Source organism: Mya arenaria, chromosome 8 (assembly GCF_026914265.1).
Source record: "Mya arenaria isolate MELC-2E11 chromosome 8, ASM2691426v1".
NCBI classification, from domain to species: domain Eukaryota; kingdom Metazoa; phylum Mollusca; class Bivalvia; order Myida; family Myidae; genus Mya; species Mya arenaria.
The window spans coordinates 47788872-47812088 of record NC_069129.1 but is presented as its reverse complement, the minus strand read 5'-3'; the positions used below and the strand labels follow the sequence as shown (position 1 = coordinate 47812088).

The 23217-nt window shown below is 34.4% G+C and overlaps 1 protein-coding gene across 1 annotated transcript; it reads right to left on the bottom strand.

Moving 5' to 3' along the window:
- Positions 1-1700: 1700 nt before the first annotated feature.
- LOC128244283 (uncharacterized) lies at positions 1701-20270 on the bottom strand. The gene is made up of 9 exons (XM_052962299.1): positions 20174-20270; positions 17584-19354; positions 7028-7118; positions 5815-6029; positions 4710-4898; positions 3921-4027; positions 3655-3776; positions 3047-3192; positions 1701-2585 (listed from the first exon to the last, which is right to left on the bottom strand). Exons 2-9 carry the CDS (start codon positions 18553-18555, stop codon positions 1701-1703), a joined length of 2727 nt encoding a protein of 908 aa, XP_052818259.1. The 5' UTR covers positions 18556-19354; positions 20174-20270.
- Between the last annotated feature and the right edge of the window lie 2947 nt (positions 20271-23217).

Here is a 23217-nt window from a genome sequence, read left to right as displayed (position 1 = left end):
TAAATATCGTGATATGAAACAAATGGGTTGCAGGAGCAATATTTAGAGTTTAGTTTTGATGAAAAATTCTTACCAATCGTAAATTACAATTGATGATAAACAAGTGCGCCCGTTTCGTAGAATTAAACATGATGTTTAAACAATATTTGTGTATTTGAAATAAAACCCAACCAAAACTGTATTTGTAGCTTTATTTAGCCCAACGCTTGGGTTATATGGGAAAATATTTTTTGAAATATTCTGCTCGTATATGGTGAATTGTAGCTTTCACCTCTGATCCGCAAGCTTTTTTCTTTTTGGTACATGAAAAAGGAATGAAAACAATATAGGTACATTGCTTTAGCGCATGTAAGGTTAAACATAACATGCACAATTATACTCTCTCTTTTATTGTTATATTAAACACTATTTTTTAATACTACACATTAGATCCAGATTCATTTAGTTGTTACGCGTGACTATTATTTGTTCATTTTAACAGGGTAAAAATAACGACGTAAAATGTTGGTATTCCAAATATTGCACCAACAGTTGTAATTCATAACCATAATCCATGATGAATTACCAACTAAATAAGCATTTGCTTTATTGTGAAATCAGTTACCCATTTATTACAATTATATAAAAACTTTTTCAGTATGAAAAAAGGCCAAAACACACACTTTAAGGACATTTCCTTAATAATAATAATAATAATAATAATAATAATAATAATAATAAAAATAAAAATAAAAATAAAAATGATAATTTGATTGAACTGTAAATACATTATCAAATTATTCAAGAAATAATTTGAACATACTGTATAAATATGTTATATTTGCGTGATATCTTTAAATTCGTTTTCAAATTGATTTATTTGTTGATGCAACCGACAGATACTCCAATTCATGATGTTTTATATCAGACGCAATCTAAATAGAGATTTCGTTTAAATTTTTATTGTGATAGCAATTATTCCTGACATCGGTAAAACATTTTTGTATAACTTGACCTTTTAATAATACAATAATATTTTGTTAGCCATTTTTTCTTTCGGTCATTGTCCAATAAGCTAGCAAAGGGGCCATGGCATACACGAACCTAAAGCTGTTTTTACGTGTGTTTAGTAAACGTCAGAAACAAACAACGGCAACATAACGTGTCGCGGACTGTCTTTTTTCTGATATGATGGACAGTTTGCAGCATTTCACTGTTATTTGAAATGCACTGTATAAGTCCATTATTAATCCAACCCAGTCCGATCAGCGGCGTCGTTCTTAGATCAAATTAAGACCAATGATGAATATTTACCATAGAGTCGGTGTTGGCATATTGTTTACTTTTTAGACCAGCGTTCTTTTATTTACGTATTGTGCTTGTTAACTAAAACAACTTTAATAAACATATTTGATGACATCAGTTTTCACACATTCCTGATTTTTTTGTTTGTCAAAGTCAATGTAACCATTGAAAAACTCCTCATTAACCATTTTATTACGTTTTCGTAAATCCACATGCATTTGCCTTTTTATTCCAACATCGTAATAAGTGTTACAATGTTTTCAATTCGATGTAGCGCTTATATCGTAATCGTCTTTTATAATAGTATTTATCTGAACGACTAATAACAAATAAAATTAGATTTGAAATAACCTATAATAGTATAGAGTTGATAATCAAATGTCTAAAGACAATGCAACTGAAATGTTTACTTTATCCTAACCGTATGGAATTTTATTTTGCGGCCTCGGACGACGAGTGGTTGTCACAGGACGAGGGCGACGAGTCGTTGTCAAAGCTGTTTGGTGATTCCCGTATCTATTAGTAATCTTGCGACCCTTTACGACGGCCTTCAATAAGTCATATGTGCACTTCTCAAGGTTCCGACAATCGTTACTCTCTTCCTGATTTGCGTGGAATATTATCTGTTCGCTCTCAACAGGCAAAGCGTTGGCATATTGTAGATTCTCTTGCACGACTTTGTCGACCTTCTTTACCGATTCCGGAAGTTTGTACTCTTCGTCTCGTGCCAAAGCTTCAATCATCTCCTCGTCCGATGTGGGCGGGGGAGGATTAACGCAAGTAACTCCGTATGGATTTTTCGTACACTCGCCAGAATAAGGAATAACCCCGTCTGCAAGCATATCGTCATGACTGATTTCCCGTTGTTTACGCCTTCCACTTTCCCCTAAGTCTTTTCCGATGTCAAACCTCATTTCCGACACGCACAGATTGATAACTTCATCACAGAATAGATCAGGACTTCCGCCGCAATTGTTAGAGCAACTCGGTGAATCCTCATAATCAAACCAATCGTCCGTCCAAAAGTCCATGACTCCATCAATATTATCAAGAAAACGCATTCCTATCATCCTCTCTTCCTTGTTATGCTCCGGCTTATTATCGTTATCTGGCGGGTAATCAGACGCTGGATCTATCCCGCAAATATCCCTCTGCCGCTGCCTAAATATTTCCCATTGGTAGTCAATGAAGGCATGGTGCATATAGAAGATAGGGTCGGAAGCTGCCATGCTACGGGCCATAGTGCCACCTATCCATCTGTGTACGCTATTGTGAGAGCCCTCCCACCGTCCGTTGAAGTCCTGAAGGTTGAGAGTGATAGAGTGCTAATCGTTATTGATAACTTTACATTGTGTATGAAATAACTCCAGATGCTTTTCCGAGCTTCAGGTTCTGCCAACAACACCCTCTACTCATACTTGGCAGTAGTTCGAAATCTGGACTGCCCGATAAGAGAACACATCATTTGTTTAACGTTTATTTCGTTCGAGATGTCCATGTCTTTTCGGCTACATGCACCATTGGCTTTAGCTTTAAGTCGTCATAATAAACCCTTTCCATGAAGCCGGATTAGAGAACTCATGCAACGGGCTCGCATCAATTGATATTCCAAATCCTATGAGAAATTCGCTAATTGAGTGTTGGAAACGAGATTCTCCTCCAAGGGCTATGCCTCGCCTCAGTCAGCTTTGGCGAGCCTCTAAGATACGATATATATATATACAAAAACAATCCTTTATATTTATATTTTGTAAACTCATACCGCTAGTCGACAGAATCCCATGAGATAGTCAATTCTGGATTGGCGGATAAGAGAACCAACGCCTCGGGCTATATCTCGCCTCAATGGGGTTTCCCGAGCTTCCCAGCCAGCAAATGGTCCGCTGTCGACTACGCCTGACCCAGTCCCTGTAAACAAAAACATAGTACCAACCAGGAAGATGCTTATATAATCTGACAGTTATCATTAACGTTCAAATATCTTTCCTGGTGTGTATTTAGTCCATAGTACATACGCAAGCAGCAACGGCATATCAGGAATTTAGCCGTTTGATCATATTTCCTGTGGCATTTCACTTTGACTTAGATTATATTTGGGTATTTTGATTTTTATGACAAATTGTCATTTTTTGAATTAACGTTACCAAAAGACACATGGAAATATTTCCATTTAACATTCATTTTACATCTTCTAAAAGCATGAAGATACGTAAAAAGTAAGAATACAGAAGTCTGGATAGGAGAAAATATTAATGACAGCAATTTTGAAAACTGTCAACGCTTTGCTAGCATAACCATTTTAAGAGGTAGTTTATGTCCAAGAATATATAGATCTGTCACACCGATGATGCCAATGATTGTTAATCTAACCCAAATGATCGTCGTCCCACATAATTGAGAATCCAGGACCGGCAGGCATGTTGTCATCCAATGAACTATCCCAATAGGGTAGGAACACTCGGTCATCTACACGTCTTAATGCCTCCTCAAAACTAAAAGAAGAATGCATTTTTAATTTCACATTGTCTATCCATATTTATCATTCGTCTGTAGTTTAAACGGCAGTTCTGGTTAACCCTATTAGAGTTAAAACAATTGTATATCACAGATTGCACAGAAACTGTTGTAATACTTACAGCGAAAGAATTGCTCGGTGCCAGGGAAGGAATGCGTTTCCTCCGTGTGCACCCCCTCTTTTCATTGCCATTCTATGTACCAAGGCAAAGCAGAGCATCGTCTGATCCTGAAACGTAAAACCAACGCTACCATCTTGCAAAACTAAGTCTAAATACATCCCAGAGAGAGAGAGAGAGAGAGAGAGAGAGAGAGAGAGAGAGAGAGAGAGATCCAATGAAGGCACAAAATGAACCAAATTTATGTCAACTAGACACCTTTTTGTCAGCAAAGGTAGGTGCAATACTCTCCCTTATACCAGTATATAGACAGTTTTGCTTGTCGTTCATATAACTGTAGGGGAAAGGTAGGACGACCTTTAATTAACTTTAAAAAAAAATTAAATGCTATGTTTTAGTAAGGCAGGTACTGTTGTTCTTCATTTCTAAGTGGCTCTATAGAAAAGGCGATTCAGGGAATATATGTTTTTTACCATGCTCTTGTTATTAAATGCAATCAATATAGGTTGAAGCAAAAACCTGTATAATTTAGGCACAGATAAAACATATACACGTTTATAAATGTTTTTTTATTAATAGCTACGTGGCCACAAAGTTACAAAAACGCCAAAATATCGCTTATTTTTTTTATCTGTACCTTAATCGAATGTTTTACTTTGTTTTTACATTAAATTAAAATGAGTAAATCATGATAATGCATTAAAATTTAAAACAAAAATGTTTGCATCAACCTTTTTTTTCGCCTTTGAAGTTATAATTAGTATATTTGGGGAAATTTAATAGTTAATTTACTTGATACAGCTGGTTTAAGGCGTTATGGAACCGTGCCCTTTCATCTGCAGAGAGCGTGCGGTACTCCCGTCGCGTTCGGAAACCTGTGCGAGGGGACGTGATATTGCGCGGTGCAATTCGTCTTATTTGCCGAATGCTGCGCTGTTGCCTGGCAACGATATTGTCTTCTTCAGATTCCTGTAAAGGATACTGAACCACAGGTGATCGTCACATAGCTTGGTCACTAAAATATGGATTTTTTTAGTCCTTTAATGTTGTTTAAAAATAAATAAAAATAATGTGGCCCTTCATTCCATTGATATTATTAAAAAAATTAACAAAAAAATATTAAAATTGATAAAATGACATTTCAAAAAATGTATAATTACCAAGCTAGGTGACAATCATCTGTGTACTGAACGCTTTATTTTCAGATAAAGTCCGACAAAATAAGCGACTTATCAATCTTATCCCATGATATGTGCCCAAAATAAGGTTGGATCTTTATTCTATTGACGTAAGATATTTAATAATAAAAGAGTCATTTACATATATATTTTGTACGATGTTAAACATTCTAACTTAGCTAGAAAATATTAAGTAAGTACAAGTGATTTCAGTGGATCAATTTCTATTGTAAGATTTAAAATTTTAATCAATTATAATACCTTATTATAAATAGTCAGCGAAGGTTCACAATTTGATAGCTTTTTGATAGCCATTTGATAGCTATATTGGGGAGGGAATACTTCAAGCTGCACTCTCACAGATTGATTGTTTGACAACATTTGTATTGGAATGAGCCCATATTTGTGTAAATGTCTGGAAACAAGTGAAGACTGCTGACACGAGCAGATCGCATTTTTCAAATTAACGTTTGAAAATTGACGTTTTATGGCTGAAAGCGTTACTAACGCTTTAAGGAAAATGAAATCTTCAGCAATTTAGAAAACAATTGACGTCTGTTCTATTGCGTGTTCTATTTTATGACTGATTTGAAGGCACTGATGCCAAAATGAGATGATTCTAAGACCAATAAAAAAACATTTTTTTTTTCAAAAATGTCGATTTGTGAGAGTGCAGCTTTAATATAATTTATATAATTGTAAACCTGAAGTAGCTCTACGTCTTCTTCCAAGTCCTCCGCAAAGTCGTCGCTAAACAGATCATTCTTATACTGCCAGAGGACGACCCGGAGACACCATATCCGTGCGTTCTGCAGAGGTACGTACGCCGTGTTGATGTCAGCCAGGCAATCGTCGTAGCTATAGTGGACCTTTACGCCGACTACAGTCGATGACGAACCGCCTTCACCGTCGTCGTAGCCATTAAATACGTCGACTTAAACACAAATGGATGGTTGTAATTCGCAGCTGTAAGGAAGCTGTATGCAAACTATAGTTGCCATCGAACCGATTAGTGGTAGTCAATAAAAGCATAGATAGGAATTTAGGCAATTTACACTTAATTATAAATTAATTTTTAGTCAAATAATATTCTCTGATGAGGTTACTAATTTAATAGGTCGTTAATGTTTTAACAGAGCAGGAAGTATATAAAGCTTAATGATGGTGTAGGCAACAATAAAAGGAATTTTTATATAGGCAACATTCAAAATCGAACTATTTCGTTATCGTTTTGGCTAATATGTATTGAACAATATATTTTTTTAAAAAGGGAATGCACTTATGTTTATGTTTATCTTAAAAAATTCGTATGCTTCGTCTTTTATTTCCATTTCGTTCAAAATGCGCTCAGGTAATTCGTTAGCACAGCGGAACACTGTACTTTGAGCCAACTAAATTTAGTCACGTTCCGTTCAACATTCGCATGAGATCATTTTGTTTTAAAAAGTAAAATATTCCTTATTGCATTTTGCTTAAGGTTAATGTTCAAGGTTTGATTTCAAAAGGCTGCAATTTACACTGATATCGGCTATATGATTTAAAATGTAAACTACACATAGCTGTAACTACTCTTTGCCACACAGTAATCACTTCCACCATGCATGTCATGTCAATATGTTCAAAAACTCATATTTCTTTTTGTTCAGAAACTAAACTGTCAATCAAACTCTTGTAAGAGACCGAAGGCGGGCCTCTGTAAGCGGCGTATTCTGCGCTATGTTTCCTCTAAATTGGTGAAGAAAAGGTAAAGTTATCTAAGTTTAAATCTTTCATTCAAAGCAAAATATTGCCTTCCGACGTAGCATTTATGACGCAATTTATCACGTGGTAAACACACACTGGGTCACAGCACTTGTTACGAGTATCGAACGCAAAGAAGCAAATACAAAGTGCCCTCACACATATTTAAAGACCGAATACACTAGTTCTTACTGTCAATGTCCGGCTGTCCTTTTCCGGACCCAGTGGTAACATTTGCTAACAGGTCTGTACATTTATCCTTATCTTCGAATAACTCACTGACCTGAAATGATAATCACATCGAACTGTAACATATTAAAATGACTAGATTATGGCTAAGACAATGATACTAACGAAATTAGTAAATAGTTGTGTATACCCATTTACATGTTCATAGAGGATACGTGGTTGTTTTAGTGTAATATCGTAATATATTACACCGAGTGTGTACCAAAAGTTATATTTATCAGGAGTGTCGTGACTTTTGTTGTTCACAAGGTGAAATATATTGTGATCTTACTCTGAATGAAACATCTTTTTATTTATGCCTTAATTTATCAAAAAAACGCGCAAACCGTTTTCACAATTCTGGAAATGACGTCTTTCATTTTGTGTCCCAGCGCTGTGCGCGCTGGTGTTTTTTTTATACAACATGTAGTAGAACGTGCTTATATTTAAAAACTGTTAAAACTATATTTCATTTCACTGATAAATCTCTATTAACCACCGGAAAGCATATTGTTAAATCCTTATTCTTGAAAAGTATACAGTAGAAGTATTGTTATAGCCGTGTTGTCGTTGTAGTTGGTATGTAGTCGAGGTATTGTTATAGCCGTGTGGTCGTTGTAGTTGGGGTCGGCGTCGTGATTTTTTTTTTAAACTTGGCCATAAATAAAACAACTATTCAAGATCATTTAATTATACTTGGTCAACAAGTTGCCCGAAACGAAATGCAAATACACATCAAGGCCAACAACTCTGTAGCTTATAGTTGGCGTGTTATGCTCCTGGTTCGGCTGACATACTAAACAGACGAGCGTTGGCGTTCGTTCCGCAGCATACCTGTTAAGGTGTACTACACTAGCTACACACAAATGCTATTTAAAAGAACTTCAAAGATCATTCACAGTTGGTGTAGTTTTGTTTTATTCGAATTCCTGATTTAAAATATTGTTTTAGAAATAAGGCGCACAACTATGAAATGACTCGGTAACAAACGTACATATTAATTCACTCATCTTTTTTGTAACAACCTCAGAGGTTGATTGCCTAATTGGTAATATTCCAGCAAGTCATGCGTTTATTTCTCAATTTGTTTTTATGATAATGATCAAAAAATTCAAATTAAGCAGTTAATCTCTATTACCCATAATGGTCGATTGTAAGTTTTAATGTATAAAATTTATACTTAAACTCATTTCTTTCTCCTTTGGACTTACCATTTGCTCAATGTTTGCAACTGTTTTCCCCAGCCTGCGCACCTTCCTGTTGATTTCCTGTGTCATTTGGAGTACTGGTGAGTGAGCGTACACTTCCACCAGCCAGAGGTGGCTTATCAAAACCAACGTGACCGGCAATAAATTTGCCATTTCAGTGATGTTGTTATTGACTATGTTTAATATACGTAATGTAAGACTTTACTGTTAAACTTATGAGTTTTATAAACTTCACTGATATAAATTGACTTTCCTGCTGTTAAGAATATGACAGTTTTAGTTTTTAAGTGAGCTTTAAAAATCATCAAACGAATTTATAGATATGAACATGATCAATATTGAAACTTGAACCAAAACATGATCTTTCCAATTGGTGTGTACTCTTTTTTTAAAAACATAGTTCGATAATAATAAAATCTCCAGTAAGTAATGCTTTTATCCAACGAATGGAAACTATTTGAAGAATCCCCTATGACCCGTTGAATTAATGGTCGCATTTCTTAGACGAATAACATTAAGTTTGTCGTCAGCCAATGCATACAGTTCAAACTGTTTCTAAGCCGATTAACCTCTGTGTACGGCATCCCTATAATAAATCTCCATTAAATTAATATCGCATATGTAATCGTTCACGCTAGATAAATTTTGGAGACAGCTGACCATGAAGTAAACAAATACATTTCGAAGTGTGAAAGCCAAACCTCAGATATTCTTCATACATTATCTATTAGAACCATTTCGCTTTCACCGCTGAATATGAACATTATACTACATATTAACATTAAATAATCAAAGTAGGTCACACCAAGTAGGTGGTCAGAGCAAACTACACTTTCAATTTAAAAGTGGAATTGTATTCATCAATAAACAGACGTACAAACTAAAAGTTATCTGTAGCCATATACATAAAAACATCGCAGTGATAAATAAGCCTCCGCATGAGGTGATCGAATCCGGGTCGCTGGATTACCGGTGCACACTGCTAAACGTTACAAAACCACGACGACCTTATTTTCTTTGTTAAATTTGTTTTATAAGTGTATGTATACTTAGGAGAATTGTTTACGCACTCTGTATTTAGCTCGTTGATTTGACATAATATGTGTAGAGCAGAGACGTTGTCTTGTTGTCTTTGTTAGATACACCATACTAGTCTCCCTTGACAATAGTTACAATACATTGAAACCAAGTCACTGACCTGAGAATGCATATAATATTTATATTAGCCATTCCCGGACAGTAAACATACAGGCACCTTTGATTAGACACGCCCAGGAAAATGAACATAGATTATTCGCAGTGAAAACAATGTAAAACCTGGGTTTAGCGGTTAGCATACTGTAACAGCAATCAAGCGGCGAATATACGCCGCGTCCGGAGCGAAGAGGTTAACAAACCAGCAATCCAGCAAATATCCGCCACAGCTGGGTCGTATCGGCAGACATACTGAACGGGCATTATAGCGACCCGAGGTTATTCCCCGTTGAGGCGGCTAATATCCCTTGGTTGCGAAAATGTTGCATAAACATATCTACAAATGTTATTTATACACTCGGTAGCTATAGACTAATGATTATTAGACACATAATGTGTGTACGTTTATGTGTTTGAGTTATATGCTATGTTAACACAAACAGATGAACTGTACATTTAAAATATTCAATGTTTACATTCACTACATGTAAAACTTATACGCAGAAATAACGATTCCAAGGCTATTGAATGTAGTAATAATATGGCTGTTTGACCAGCGGCGGAGTTAATAACGTCTATATTTTCAACGAAGTCACATACATCTAACAATTATTAAACTTCATCAGAATCAGGGCGTTTTTGTTGGTTATAAATTACTTTAAGTTGTATTTCGTTTACACGAACTGTGTATTTGTTGATACAGTTGCAAATAAAAGGAATACCAGTTTTATCGTTTGTTTCACAAAAACGGAAAATTGTTTTTGAAACTATAAAAACCCACTGTGGATGTTGTTTCGTCTGTTCGTTCCATCCGAAACTAGTTCAATTTGAAAACATGGCGGGCAGTGATCTAATACGTGTGTTAAAAAGCCATTAAGTTAAAACAGTCAAACGACCAATCTACGGTATCATTATTTAGAAGAAACTAAGAATTTCATATTGGCTATATGCAGATACACCATCATGTTATTGAAAATGTACACAAAACCATGCAGTCACAATGTCACATCATTCAAAACTCTCAAAACAGGTTTCAAAACCGCCGAAAATCTGAAACCAAAACTGAAACTTGTTTCATATCTACAAAATCTCTCTTAGTTGCATTCATCGGATTATAAATGAAAATAAAATAATTAGCGCTCATCTAAGGAATGGCATTATGGATATAAATACGATATGTTCTATATCCTAAAAGAACTGAACTACTTGAAGACGAATATTGCAGCAAGAGAAAGGTGGAATGTAAGTATCTTCCATGGCCGAGAGTGTAAGATAGGTTCATTCCGACCCGAGCGTAGGGTGTTTTGCGGAAACGAGGTTAGACGAGCGGCTATGGTGGATGCCTTTTCTCCTACCTCAGTAAGACAAAATTAAGTAAAAAATGTATTTTTTGCTGTGATTAGTGAAAATAATTGCGTTTGGATAGGCGATAATTCGTAGTTGTCATGGATATGCTCGCAGTGATTCAGATTATGTTAATAGTCAAATCAGTTTTTACATAGTTCTAAGGAGAGTGAAACATTATTTCTTGAAAGGTGCCTGAAAGCTGTTTTATGGTGACATTTGAAGCGAGAAATAATTAATTAGCGTTCTAAATATTGCCACAAGACAAGATTTCCATGATGCTACAGACGACAGTCTTCAACAAGGAAGGTAATTACAATGTGGTGACCATTAAAAAGTTCGATATGGGCAATTTATCTTCGCCCGTAGGCAAGATAAGAATTTTTAGCATGGCTAAATTATTGGATCTACTTATCTGAGGTGGAAGAAGCTCATCTCTATGTATCTGCGTGAAGATCAAGATACAGCACAATGGCATGGAATAGGGTTCGGATTGAAAGCATCAAATAAAACAACTAAGTTAAAAAATCATGCTCAAACCGTGGTTATGAACGTTATAATGCATGTGCCTATTGCCAGTAATTCAACGTGTACAGCGTTTTAAGTTTTTGCTTCACGGTTTTAATTTCCTTTTAGCCAATCATGGGTACAACTTGACAATTAATACACAAATAAATATGAAGCCTGCTAAACATATGCAAATTGATATTAGTAAAACGTGTATGATGTTCCATGTAATATCTTAAACGAAAATTATAGCATGGCAAAGTTTAAGTGTTTGCAATACATTTTCAAATTAACAAGTGGAATAATTGATAGTTACTATAGTTAAAGTTATAGTTATAGGTATGACCCTTGCTATACATGTGCCTATTGTCTCTATCAACAAGTTTCAGTTTAATAGATTGAAAGGTTTGTGAGTTATGGAAAAGTTTCAGTTTTTTTGCAGGATTCCACCGACACCAAGACTTTCACAATAGCCTGACCTTTCATTTTTTTAAATAAAAGGGTTGTGGGATAATTTTATAGGAAAATCGTAGTGCAAATGAAAACTGTTCTTTAATATGCAATCATTAGACTTGGGGGTCCCCCTGTCTTTATGTATGACCGAAATTGTCCGAACTGAGTATTTGGTGTCGGAAGTGGAAAATAATTGGTAATTTTTCAGTAAAATCATTGCTTTTAAGTATATGGCTTGTTTCTTCTCAGGTAAAGTTATTTTAATGAACATATGGTATTTATATAATTTCATTTCATTTGGTTAACATTAGCAACTGCCTGGAGTCAAATTTTGTAATGAAAACTCTGTCACAATTTTGAAGTGTGGCAACGGAGGAAATGGATTTTAATGGAGACTTGGTTATTGAGTTGTAACGATATACATATATACCTATTAATCTTAGATATGAAGATAAAGGCACTTCATAAGCAATATTCAAGTGCATAAAGGTGAAAAGTAGCGACGAATCGTCTATAAATTTGTTGAAATTGACATGTTTTGCCATCATATATTGAACGCATTGTCAGCTACATAAATGCTTGTATATATATTATTACATGCATTATTATTGTGTTTGAACACTTGTCGTTGTCTTCATAACCTATGATTCTTGCAAGTTCTAAAAGATTCATTTTGGTATTCAAATATTCGATTGAAAGAAATACGGACTATTCGAATACCAATTTTGCCGTTCGTTTGTATCCCTGTAGTGAATCGTTTTTCATTCTATTTCAGACCTTTCAGAATACTCTCCATAAAATAGCTCGGTTATAACTTGCGATAGTCTATAAAGCGAACATAAAGTTTGAATACGTCTTGAAGAACTTGAGTTGAAGTTAAAATCACCAGTTGTGATTATATCACTGATTCCTTTATCAAAGGCAAGTCCCACAGAATCCTCAATAGAGTCGCAATACGCGGCTGAGGAGTGATGTGCTCGGTTAAATGTCCGTAAAAGTAAACGCTTGCGGCTTTTTAAGTAATTTCAAACCAGAAATGAGAGAAGTAAGAATTAACAAAAAGAAATGATGTGTCGATTGTAGAAAAACCTTTGAGTGTAATAAAAGCCGAGATACTTATGATGATTAAGAATAGATTTTACAAAACTGACATGGTGTGGAGTGTCAACAGATGTTGAGGTAAGCAACAACATTATGTACAAAAAAGTACATTTTACTTTACGCTAATTTAAAGGTAAAATAATTTGTTACAAGCAATTGACTGTATATGCAGTAGATGATCGGCTCATAATTATTTATAGTACAAAGTTGTTACATATATTTATATATTAAATATGCTCTAAACACTTAATATTATACCTCACATAAATGTGTCCCTTCTTTGTATATATAAACTCGATCGGTCCGTATATCACTGTACTTTGATTAAAATCCAATTTAATGACGTCAGCGGTTCATATTATATTTTTGGCCGGTCCGGACCACTGGCACCGGATTTTCAAACTTAATCATTTTTTAAAAAAATCAAAAAAAATCTTATAATTCCTTACTAAATATTATAATACCGAATATGTGAAAAACTATTGAAAAATATTATTTTTAAAAATATGCACTTTGTACTGTATAATATACTAAGATGGTTTCTCTACCCGAGTCACGTAATCATCTTATTACTCAGTTCAAAAGAACTTCTGCAGATTAACAGTCTTCGGAATTAAGAATATGGTTTCTATCTACCGAACACTTCAACTTAGCCCACAAAGAAATTTGCTTATCATACAATGTTTTGACTTTATTCCCATTTGTCTGTTTTACCTAGATTTTCTACCACCCTTGACTTCCAGTTTCAGAGTAAGGTTTTATAACGGCTCATTTCATTGGTCCATGAACTACGCCAGACATTTCGCGTACAAGTGTCAACAAATGTAATATTTGGACCGAAAGTGTTAATCACAAAGAAGTCTTTGACATTAAATTCCGCTTTGAGTGACTTGAGCGTGCTTATTTCGGGTCAGACTGATTCTGGAATTACACATACCATCAAAGCCGAATATGTAATTTCATGATACAACGGAAAGTGGCTTAATATGCACCACAGGATTGACTTGTTTCCTTGACAGCGATCTCATCGCAAAAACGTTTCACAGGTAAGAAGTGCAAAATGTTTTATTTATAAAAAAGAGCTGTTTACCAATACGCCGTGTTAAATAATAATCTATATAATTGTAGAAACATGCATGTATTTTGTGTGTATACATGCGTTTGGTTCATTTACATATGTATATTTTTTAAGGAACATTTTATTTATTTATATATTGTACTAATTTTCTTTCATGGAAATTTGTGGAATATATTTTTAAATGACACTATTTTGATAAAAAAAATAAAAAAAATACTGATAATAAAAAAAATAAAAAAATGTATTACTGTATCCAAGCAATGTGATGAACACCTATGATTAATTCATTTTGTAGTTTAACTTAATGTTTTGTTTTTTATGCATGCTTACAGAAATGAGTGCCATCTCATTTTCCTTTGCAATTGCCAAAATGCTCTTAAAGGGACTTGGTCATGTTTTGTGATAAAAAAATATATTTCCTGAAACTGAAAATAATTAATATTATTATGCTTACATTAACCTGTATCACATTCACATATATATTTCAATGTTTGATATCATAATTGTAGAAAAAAAAGGAAATAAGTAACTAAAGAGACTGATCCCAAATTTGATTCGAGTCTTCTTCGGAAACCAGTAAATTATTAGAAAAATGGATAAACCACACAACTATGCAGGCACATACCCCAGCTTTTGCTGAAAAGTTGAATATCAATGAATATTTTCAAAACATTTATTATAATGCAGATGCTACAAGCCCATGTGCACATTGTGCATTAATTAATAGATTTAAAATGAATGTATAGTTGTAGCTAGGTTAAAATAAACCTTTAAAATCAGTTTTTTGTATATCATTGCAGGGAAGTGATGGATGGCAACACCAGTATCCGTGGCGGTCATATGTATTGAAATGTAGGGTTGTGGGCTGCAGTTCCACAGAGTGAGACACACCGGCACTATCTCCTATCCCATCGCCTAGATCTGGGCTCAGTGGAGATGTTACATTGTGCTGTTAACAATTTTAACATGATATCGCTACAACCTGGAAACAATGACTTATATAATGACAATCTGCTGTCTTTATCTTTGCAAGAGTTGGGATTTTGTCCAGCTGTGTGTACTTTCTCAGTAAAAGATACTTACAGTTGCTGAAATAGTATCTTTAGAAATGCAAGAAATCTTATCTAGGAATAATGCTTTGTAGGTAAATACATGTATGTATTTAACCTCAGCTCAATATAGGGATTGGAAATGTTTAGTTTCTCAGACCATTTTGTAACATTTTAGGAGGGAGCACATAATGCTATTGTTTTTACAGGATAATTGCTTTCAATTTGTATTACCAGTTTGGCTTTAGAGCTGCACTCTCACAGTTTGATAATGATATGAACTGTTCGGGGGTTTTGTCTCAGAATACGCTCATGTTGGCATTAAAGCCTTCAATTCAATTATCAATATAAAGGTAACTTACAATAGAACAAATCTCAATTGTAAGAAGGAACGCCAAAATCTTAAAAAAATAAGGGTTAATAATGCATTTTGCTATAAAACATCAATTTTCTAACATAAATATGAAAAGCTACATTCAAATATTACCATAAAACATAAATTTTCTGACAAAAACATGAAAAACTACATTCGAATCTTTTGTTAGCAGTCTTATATCACTGTTTACCAGACATTCACTCTGTAAGAGTGCAGCTTTAAATTACTATAGAGCAAAAGCAAAATAATTTGAAGATCCATGATTTAAAAGAGGCGCCCTTTAAAGTAGCAAGTGTTACTGATGCTTTTCAGCAAATTTAAGCATTTTTTAAACTTCATTATAGAGCTCTATTGGAACTTATAGTGATGTATTGACTTCTAAATTAGCTATATTCGAACTTTGTGATTTGTTACCTTTTTAACTAGCTTTTATCAATAAGGAAATTAATTATTTTGCTCTCTCTGTAAATTGTGTCCAAGTCAGTAGTCACTATAACCATTTCATGTTTGTTGTTAATGTAGTTGTGTTGTAATATTGCTTAAACTTATATTGCAAGATGTGTCTAATAAAACATATATAAAGAATAATTTTTCTTGATTGTGATGAAAGTTGATAACTTAACAGCCAAGTCTATTTGGTAGGTAGAAACCAGGCGCGTAGCTGCCTATACGCGAAATACACGGCTGAATCCACATGATTTCTGAAAAACAACAACAGTTTAGCCAAAGCTACAGATTCGATGTGTTTGTTTGAGTACATGCTGTAACAGACATATAGACATTGCCATCGAGTATTGTGATCACATTTCATCTGTCCGTTAACAACCATTTTAATCGACATCTTCTCTCAAACCTCTCGAACAATTTTGAAAAGTTCCTTTCATTTCATAATGCCACCGAACATGCAAATCCACCATTGCTCTTCATTGGTCAAATACGTTCACGAATAGAGCCGCTTTGAACTTTGTTGTTAGAATATCACACAAAGAACATGAGTTCTTAAACCCCAGGCTTGTCAATAGAACTTGTATATGTTACAGAAGTAGATCACAACTAAATTTAGTATATGTATGTACAGACAATTGTTAACAATATATGACGAGGGTAATAATTCTTTTAGAATTATGCATAACTAGTATGTTGTCAACAATATTAATATTTCCGGCATAGGCGTATGTGAGTTTGGTAGAATGCCACCTAACTCACATATCAATTTTTAAGATTTTATCTCTTCGGCTAGATTCGTCAAAAACGTTTCTATATCTTGTTGTTGGTCCGGGTACTCCAGCGATCTCTCAGTCTTAAGAAGACGTACAAAAGGACAGGTACAGTATTCATCAGAATATTTTTCATCAACACAACAATTATCATATTACGTTTGGTTTCCAACGACTCTACTAGAACCATGTTCATATCAAAGTCACACCAAGAATCAGACAGATATTCGCTGTCAACAAGCAACACCGCTTTCCGGCTTGTACAAATTGCATGTGTGATATTCTCCGCGACAGACACGCCTGCTTGGGAGTTCCTATCAGCTATCCAGAAGTCAAGTTGGTGTCGCTGTTCTGGGCAAGGTACCATGAAGCTTCTCTGCCTTTGGAATAAGATATCATCGCATCATGCGAAAATATATGTCCAAACCCTTCATGAGGATATCTCCGTCCTCTACTGTATATAACATATCTGATATTCCATCGATTTTTATATGTAGCTGTTCCTAATGTTATTGTAACAATAACTCCTATTAGCAAACTTACACCAGCATTTTCCCAAGTTCTCCATGGTCGGTCATTGCAAATATCATTTTCAAGCAGCTTCACAAGATTGTGAACGTCAACAACAGTTGTAATTGGTTTGACCTTTCCATTGACCATACAACTATCAATATTTCCAACCTGGACACTAACACTAGTGGTAACAATCCATTGCCAAAATGGAAGTTGTTCACATGAACACTCAAGAGGGTTTTGCGACATATGAACTGTAACATTTCCACCTTTGCTTTTAATACATTCAGACTCTGCAATTTGGTCCAAATAAGCCATGAGGTCTTCCGGCAAACTAGATAGTCTGTTGGATGTTTAATCGAGGTAATGGAAACAATAGCTATTCAATTTTTAGTTCCATGTATGTATGTGATTATCGGAAAGATTTAAGCATTCCAGTTCAACCATCGAACTCAACAAATCTTGATCCAAACTGCTTACTTTGATGGCTGACAAGTTCAAAATTTTCATTTTCTTTTGATTTCCAAACATAACACTTGCATCTGCATTAGTAGGGTAAAATGTTTCTTGTAGCATATTTCCTGTGAGGTTTAGTACTTCTAGATTCTGAAGTCCAAAAAAGAAGAGTCTTGAAATAATTGCGCAATTATTTTCGGACAAATCCAACGTCTTTAATTGATGCAAACCAAACACCGGTCCTGTCCAGGATGACAGGAAGTTGTATGATAAATCCAAAAATTCAACATTTTTCGCTCCACATAATAACACTGGAGGTATCGCACCGTACAAATAACTCCTAGACCATTGCACGTGCAATAGCTGTTCTGGTAGACATGTCAATTTCCTGGCTAGTGAAAGAGTACACGTGCAATTGACCTCGAAAGCGTTTTGGAAGTTGGCAAACAATGCTGCCCAATCACCTCGATTTTTTGTGTTTGATTTCGGCGGTGGGTATAAGCATTTTCTGCAAAACAAAATCCCAAATATATCCCCCGTTGATATCGTCCACTGATTCTTTTCTGACATAAGCTGGTTTATTTTTTCATCACAAACCACTGCCGGTGGCGTTTCACTTGTGATGTGGGGTAGAACATCATGATGTCTAAACATGAATGGATCCAAGCCAAAATATTGTCTGGATATATCTAAAGTTGTTAAATTTCTTGCCATATATAAGTAATCAACGTATTTTCCAAGTGTGAGTCTGTTGCCTGCCAGCGTGAGAAGTTTTAAAGATGGAGGAAATATAACGTTTGGGTATAATATTGTCTCGTTAAACACTTCTATTTTGTTCAAATCCATAAAAAGTTTCTCCAGACTGTGTAACGTATTTAGACTTTTTAGGTCATCTGACGTTATTTCTATGCCAAGGTTGTAAGGAACATGTATGCGATTCACATACAACTCCTTTAGTGATGTTGCATTGATAAGACCACTTAGTACTTTATTCATGCCCTTGAAGGTCAGTTATGAATTACCTGATATATCTAAGACTTGGAGGGTTTTGTTAAGTGGTTTCAATGCGTCTTCAGTTATGCTTGCAATGTGACAATCACGCACATAAAGTTTCTCAATATGTAAAAGATTTCGAAATGAATTGTTGTCTATCTCCTTTAAATAGCAATCACATTCAGGTGTCGATGACAAGTACAAAGACTTTAAGTGAATTTTTCGAAAGCCTTCCCCGAATGAATAACTATTTGTGTAACTGCTTGGTGTAATAAATAAACCCTCTAATCTCATCAGTTTCAGTTCTTTCTCTAGACCATCAAACGTGTCGAACCTATTGCACTTTAGATTTATGTTTTCTAAGTTAATCAGTGCCGCAAAGACTCCTGGGGCGAAGCTGTCCTTCCACAACAAGTTGTTATGTGACAAGTTTAAATACTTTAAATTCGATAGTCCAACAAATGCGTTACCTTCTAGACTGCAAATATGATTTGTATTCAGATACAAATATGAAATCTCAGTTGAATTCATGTTTTTTTGCTTCTGTGAACGTTTCATTTCCCACAACATTTATGTTGTTATCGCTGAGGTCAAGAACACATGCTGGCCCTGACAGAGGCGGTGACGGGATAGGATATTCGCTAGGAATGAAATGTAGTCTCCTTCCGTTACACTTCATCGCGAACCCCGTTTGTCCACACTGATCGAAGGCTCTGTCCGATAGTTTACTGGGGGTGCAGACATGAGCAGATACTGCAATAGTTGAAAGCACGGCACACACGGCAATAACTTCCACGACGGCCTACAATAGATGACTGCCATTATTACGTTTAATGATGTTATATCTCCATTATTATTAAACAAATATTCATTTTTCTGTGATACATACGTACTTTCTAACTTAATATGCCCGACTTTAATTATTATTAATAATGAGGAGCTACATAACCGTTCCGTCGAGTCACCGATTCATATTTTGTCTCCTTTAGTTGATGTTTCACTTTGTGTAGCAATACTTATTGCCATTGACTAATAATAAAATTTGGATATGATTATCCAGATGGCGTCTGGGGTTTTTAACACTTCTGTGATAGCTCTAGATTGAGTTTTGAAATCATTGTTTACCGAGGTAGAGGAACCATGAATAGTACGTCTGTTTTTCAAAAACATTTATGAAACAAAAAGAAAATCTGAATAAATTATATTGCTGATATACAACCCATTAACAATTCTAAGGAAAGGGGTTCCATATAAGCTTATGGTTTTCACCCCAATCCTTTTTTATATATCATTTGTTGTGTTGTATATTTCAAATTCAATACTGATTAAACCAGATATTATACTATCGTTTGACGAAATTTACGTAATTAGAAAATTGAAATTATTGAAAAACCGTTGAAAAATACAGCTTTGAAGTGTTTTATAATGATTGTGAATATAAAATCATATTCCTTTTCAAATGATTTTTACTTCCGCTCCATAAAAGTATTGATAACTAAGTTTCAGCCGGCTATAGATGCGAACAACAGACGCTTGATATATCAATTAATCCGCTAAATAGTTACACCAAAATAAAAACACATAAACACGAGTTCGCCCAATAAAAGGAATGCAATCTTACCATTCTAGATCAATGCATCAGGTTATTCCATGTGCAAAAAAAGAAATGAATGAACATTTTCTATGGTTCATAATTTTTCTTGTTCGTTAAACTTCCTGGTTCGTAGTTTAATGCTTGGATGTAGAGGGGTTTTACCTGATCTTGATACGGGGTATTTTAAAACGTATCGTATTTTGCTGGTCACGTAATGTTATGATAAAGTGAAATAAGATATAGCTGCCTCTGTTCATTTTGTTCTTAATCAAGTATTCAGTACTACGGGGAGGTAAATGTAGCAGCGATGTAAACGTAAATAATGTTTCTGTTACACCCCTTTTCTTATCAAATGTGAAATTATTTTGGTATAAGTATATACACACTTACAGTTAAGAACAAACACACAATTCCTGATCCCTAGATGATTATTCATCATATACATATCTGCTTTAAAAAGAGAAACTGAAACGTTCTAAAAATGTATTTATGCAAACATATTGAAGGAGAAAAATAATAATCTGTTAATGAGGCGACTGCTCCAACAATAATTGTTTATATAAGAATGTGCTGTGTATGCCTATAACAGTATGCAAACTTAAATTTTCAAAAATATAGCAAACAAAGCATGTAGTTATTTATTTAACAAATGTATAAATAGTGTATTGCGTGTTGAGTCACTCTTGCTGGCAGGCTATGCGGAAATTGTTTCAGATGATCGTTTAGTACACACACAAACAATCTAAGCGAATGTTAAAACGAAGTAAATTTTAAATTACCTCGCAGAGTAAGGATATATATTTTTTATCATTTCGCCGGCAAGCCAATTGAACAGAGATACACACGTGTTCTGGTTTTGTCAGCAAAATCTAAATCATGAAATGAGAGCGACCATTATATACCCTAAGTAGTTTTTCAATAGTTTTTGTTTAATTAAGATTGATCATAAATATCCATTATTGGTTAATACAAGTTATTGGTTTAATTTGAAGGCATATTATGTTAAACTCATTTGATTTTTAATGCTAAAGACACACCAAAAAGCATGAATTGTATACAGATTAACAAATATATGCGTAATTTTGGCGCTTTTTTAAATTTCGGATATATAATAGTGGCCACGTAGCAATTAATTGAAAATCCGATCTGTGAAGGGTTGTATTATTTATTTGTACACAAATCATAAGCCTTGCTTTGTTTTGATCATCTTAATCAAATGAGTTATACATTATAATGCATTATATTAAATAAGAACACCATTTTTTTTCATAAACCTATATTGACTTTTACGCAATAGCAAGCTTCAATGACATGAAAATTAGACAAATTCTTCTACATATGTAAAAATGTCATAATAAAAAGAGTTTGGTTTAATCCTCGTTGTTAATTAGGGTTCTGAAATCCATAACACGAGCACATTCAATCTCAATAATATGTACACAATGATCCTAAAACTTTCGCATGCTTTAAGATTGCTCACATATTATTAAAAGGATAAAAGTATCAATGCCAGCAAAATAAATGTTGTTCATAATGCTTCTTCTTTCTATGACAAAACCGCGTCCAATTTAATGTTAAGGTACTAATGTAATTCTGAAATTAATATTCATATGCATTGTATACACGTTCAGAACAATTATTAGTGGACATGCAATTCTGAAACAAGTGGTGTATGAAAAACAAGAAGCTTTTGCTTTCAATACTAGTACGGAGTCTTTTCGGATTATTTTGTAAATATTTATTTACATAATATGATATTCATTAAATGCCGTAAATGCCTATCATAGGCACGCTTTCTCATAGAATTATTGATGCTAATCAAAGCACCAGGCCCCAATTTCTCGAAACTTCTTAAGTCTCTTATAACAGGATTAAGCTAATCTCACTATTTTTGTTGTTCATTAAGATGTGTAATAATTACTTCTTCAAGAATTTTTAGAAATTATGTAGTTTTAATCTGTATGATCATCAGAATAAACCATTTTTCATTTATCTAAATCCATTTTCAGTATGTATTTTGGCTAATTGAAATAAGCGACTTAAGCCTGTTAAGCTTAAAGAAGTTTCGAGAAATTGGGGCAAGCTGCTGAAGTGTACCTCCTTCTTAAAGTTGGTGTATTTATTTTGTAAATGCTTTGATTGCATTTACAAAAGAAGAATTAAATGCATGGATATTGTATAAATAATTTCTGTTATGTTAACTAATAGTATGAGATGATAGAAATCCATTATGTCAAAATTAAACTGTTCTACTACTTTATGAACTTGACACTAAGATAGCCAAGTAGCCAACCATTCGATTATAACCTCGTTTGGAGGACTAAAAGCCTAGTAACAAGACTCTCAATGAAACCCTACACATCGCAAAACAAACAACATTTTAAAGTATCTTTATCATTCATCGTTACCACATGAGAACTGTGAGTACAATCAGGGGTTCGATGGGGTTTAACCAGCTTACGAGTTTTGCAGGATGAAGGAAGAGGCTGAGGGTTGTGATTCGCGATTAAACATGGCAAATACGTATTAACAATAATGTATATTGTATGTATCGTCAACTTCTGTCAGGGTTGAAGGGACGCAAGGCAAAGCCAAATATTGATTAAAATAACTATTCTATCAATTTCAGATAATGAGGGGCCTTGTTGGACCATTGTTTGTATGTTTTTATATTTTTTAAATATTTAAATATTTAAAAAATACCTTGAGGCGCCTTCACATTTTCAATTTTTGTTCCCGAATGGGATGATTAGGCACGATTTAAACCAGTCTAAAATCTATTTCCCACTCGGATGGCTCTTACCATGTGTGCCAACATGCACCAATTGTCTCCCGTTTACAAATTTGTTCGATGCAAAACTATATAATTTCATTAGAGGTTAAACGAGCATTCTTATCAAAAGCATGGGGTGACTTGAGAAGATTAAAATCCAGCCCCATTTTGACAATAGTTCATTTCCCCCTGTTTATAATCAAATTAATTTGATAAAGTAATTGTTTAATTGGTAATATGCCTGCATGTCATACGTTTAATTTTATATTTTGTTTTGATAATAATGGTCGAAATGTAT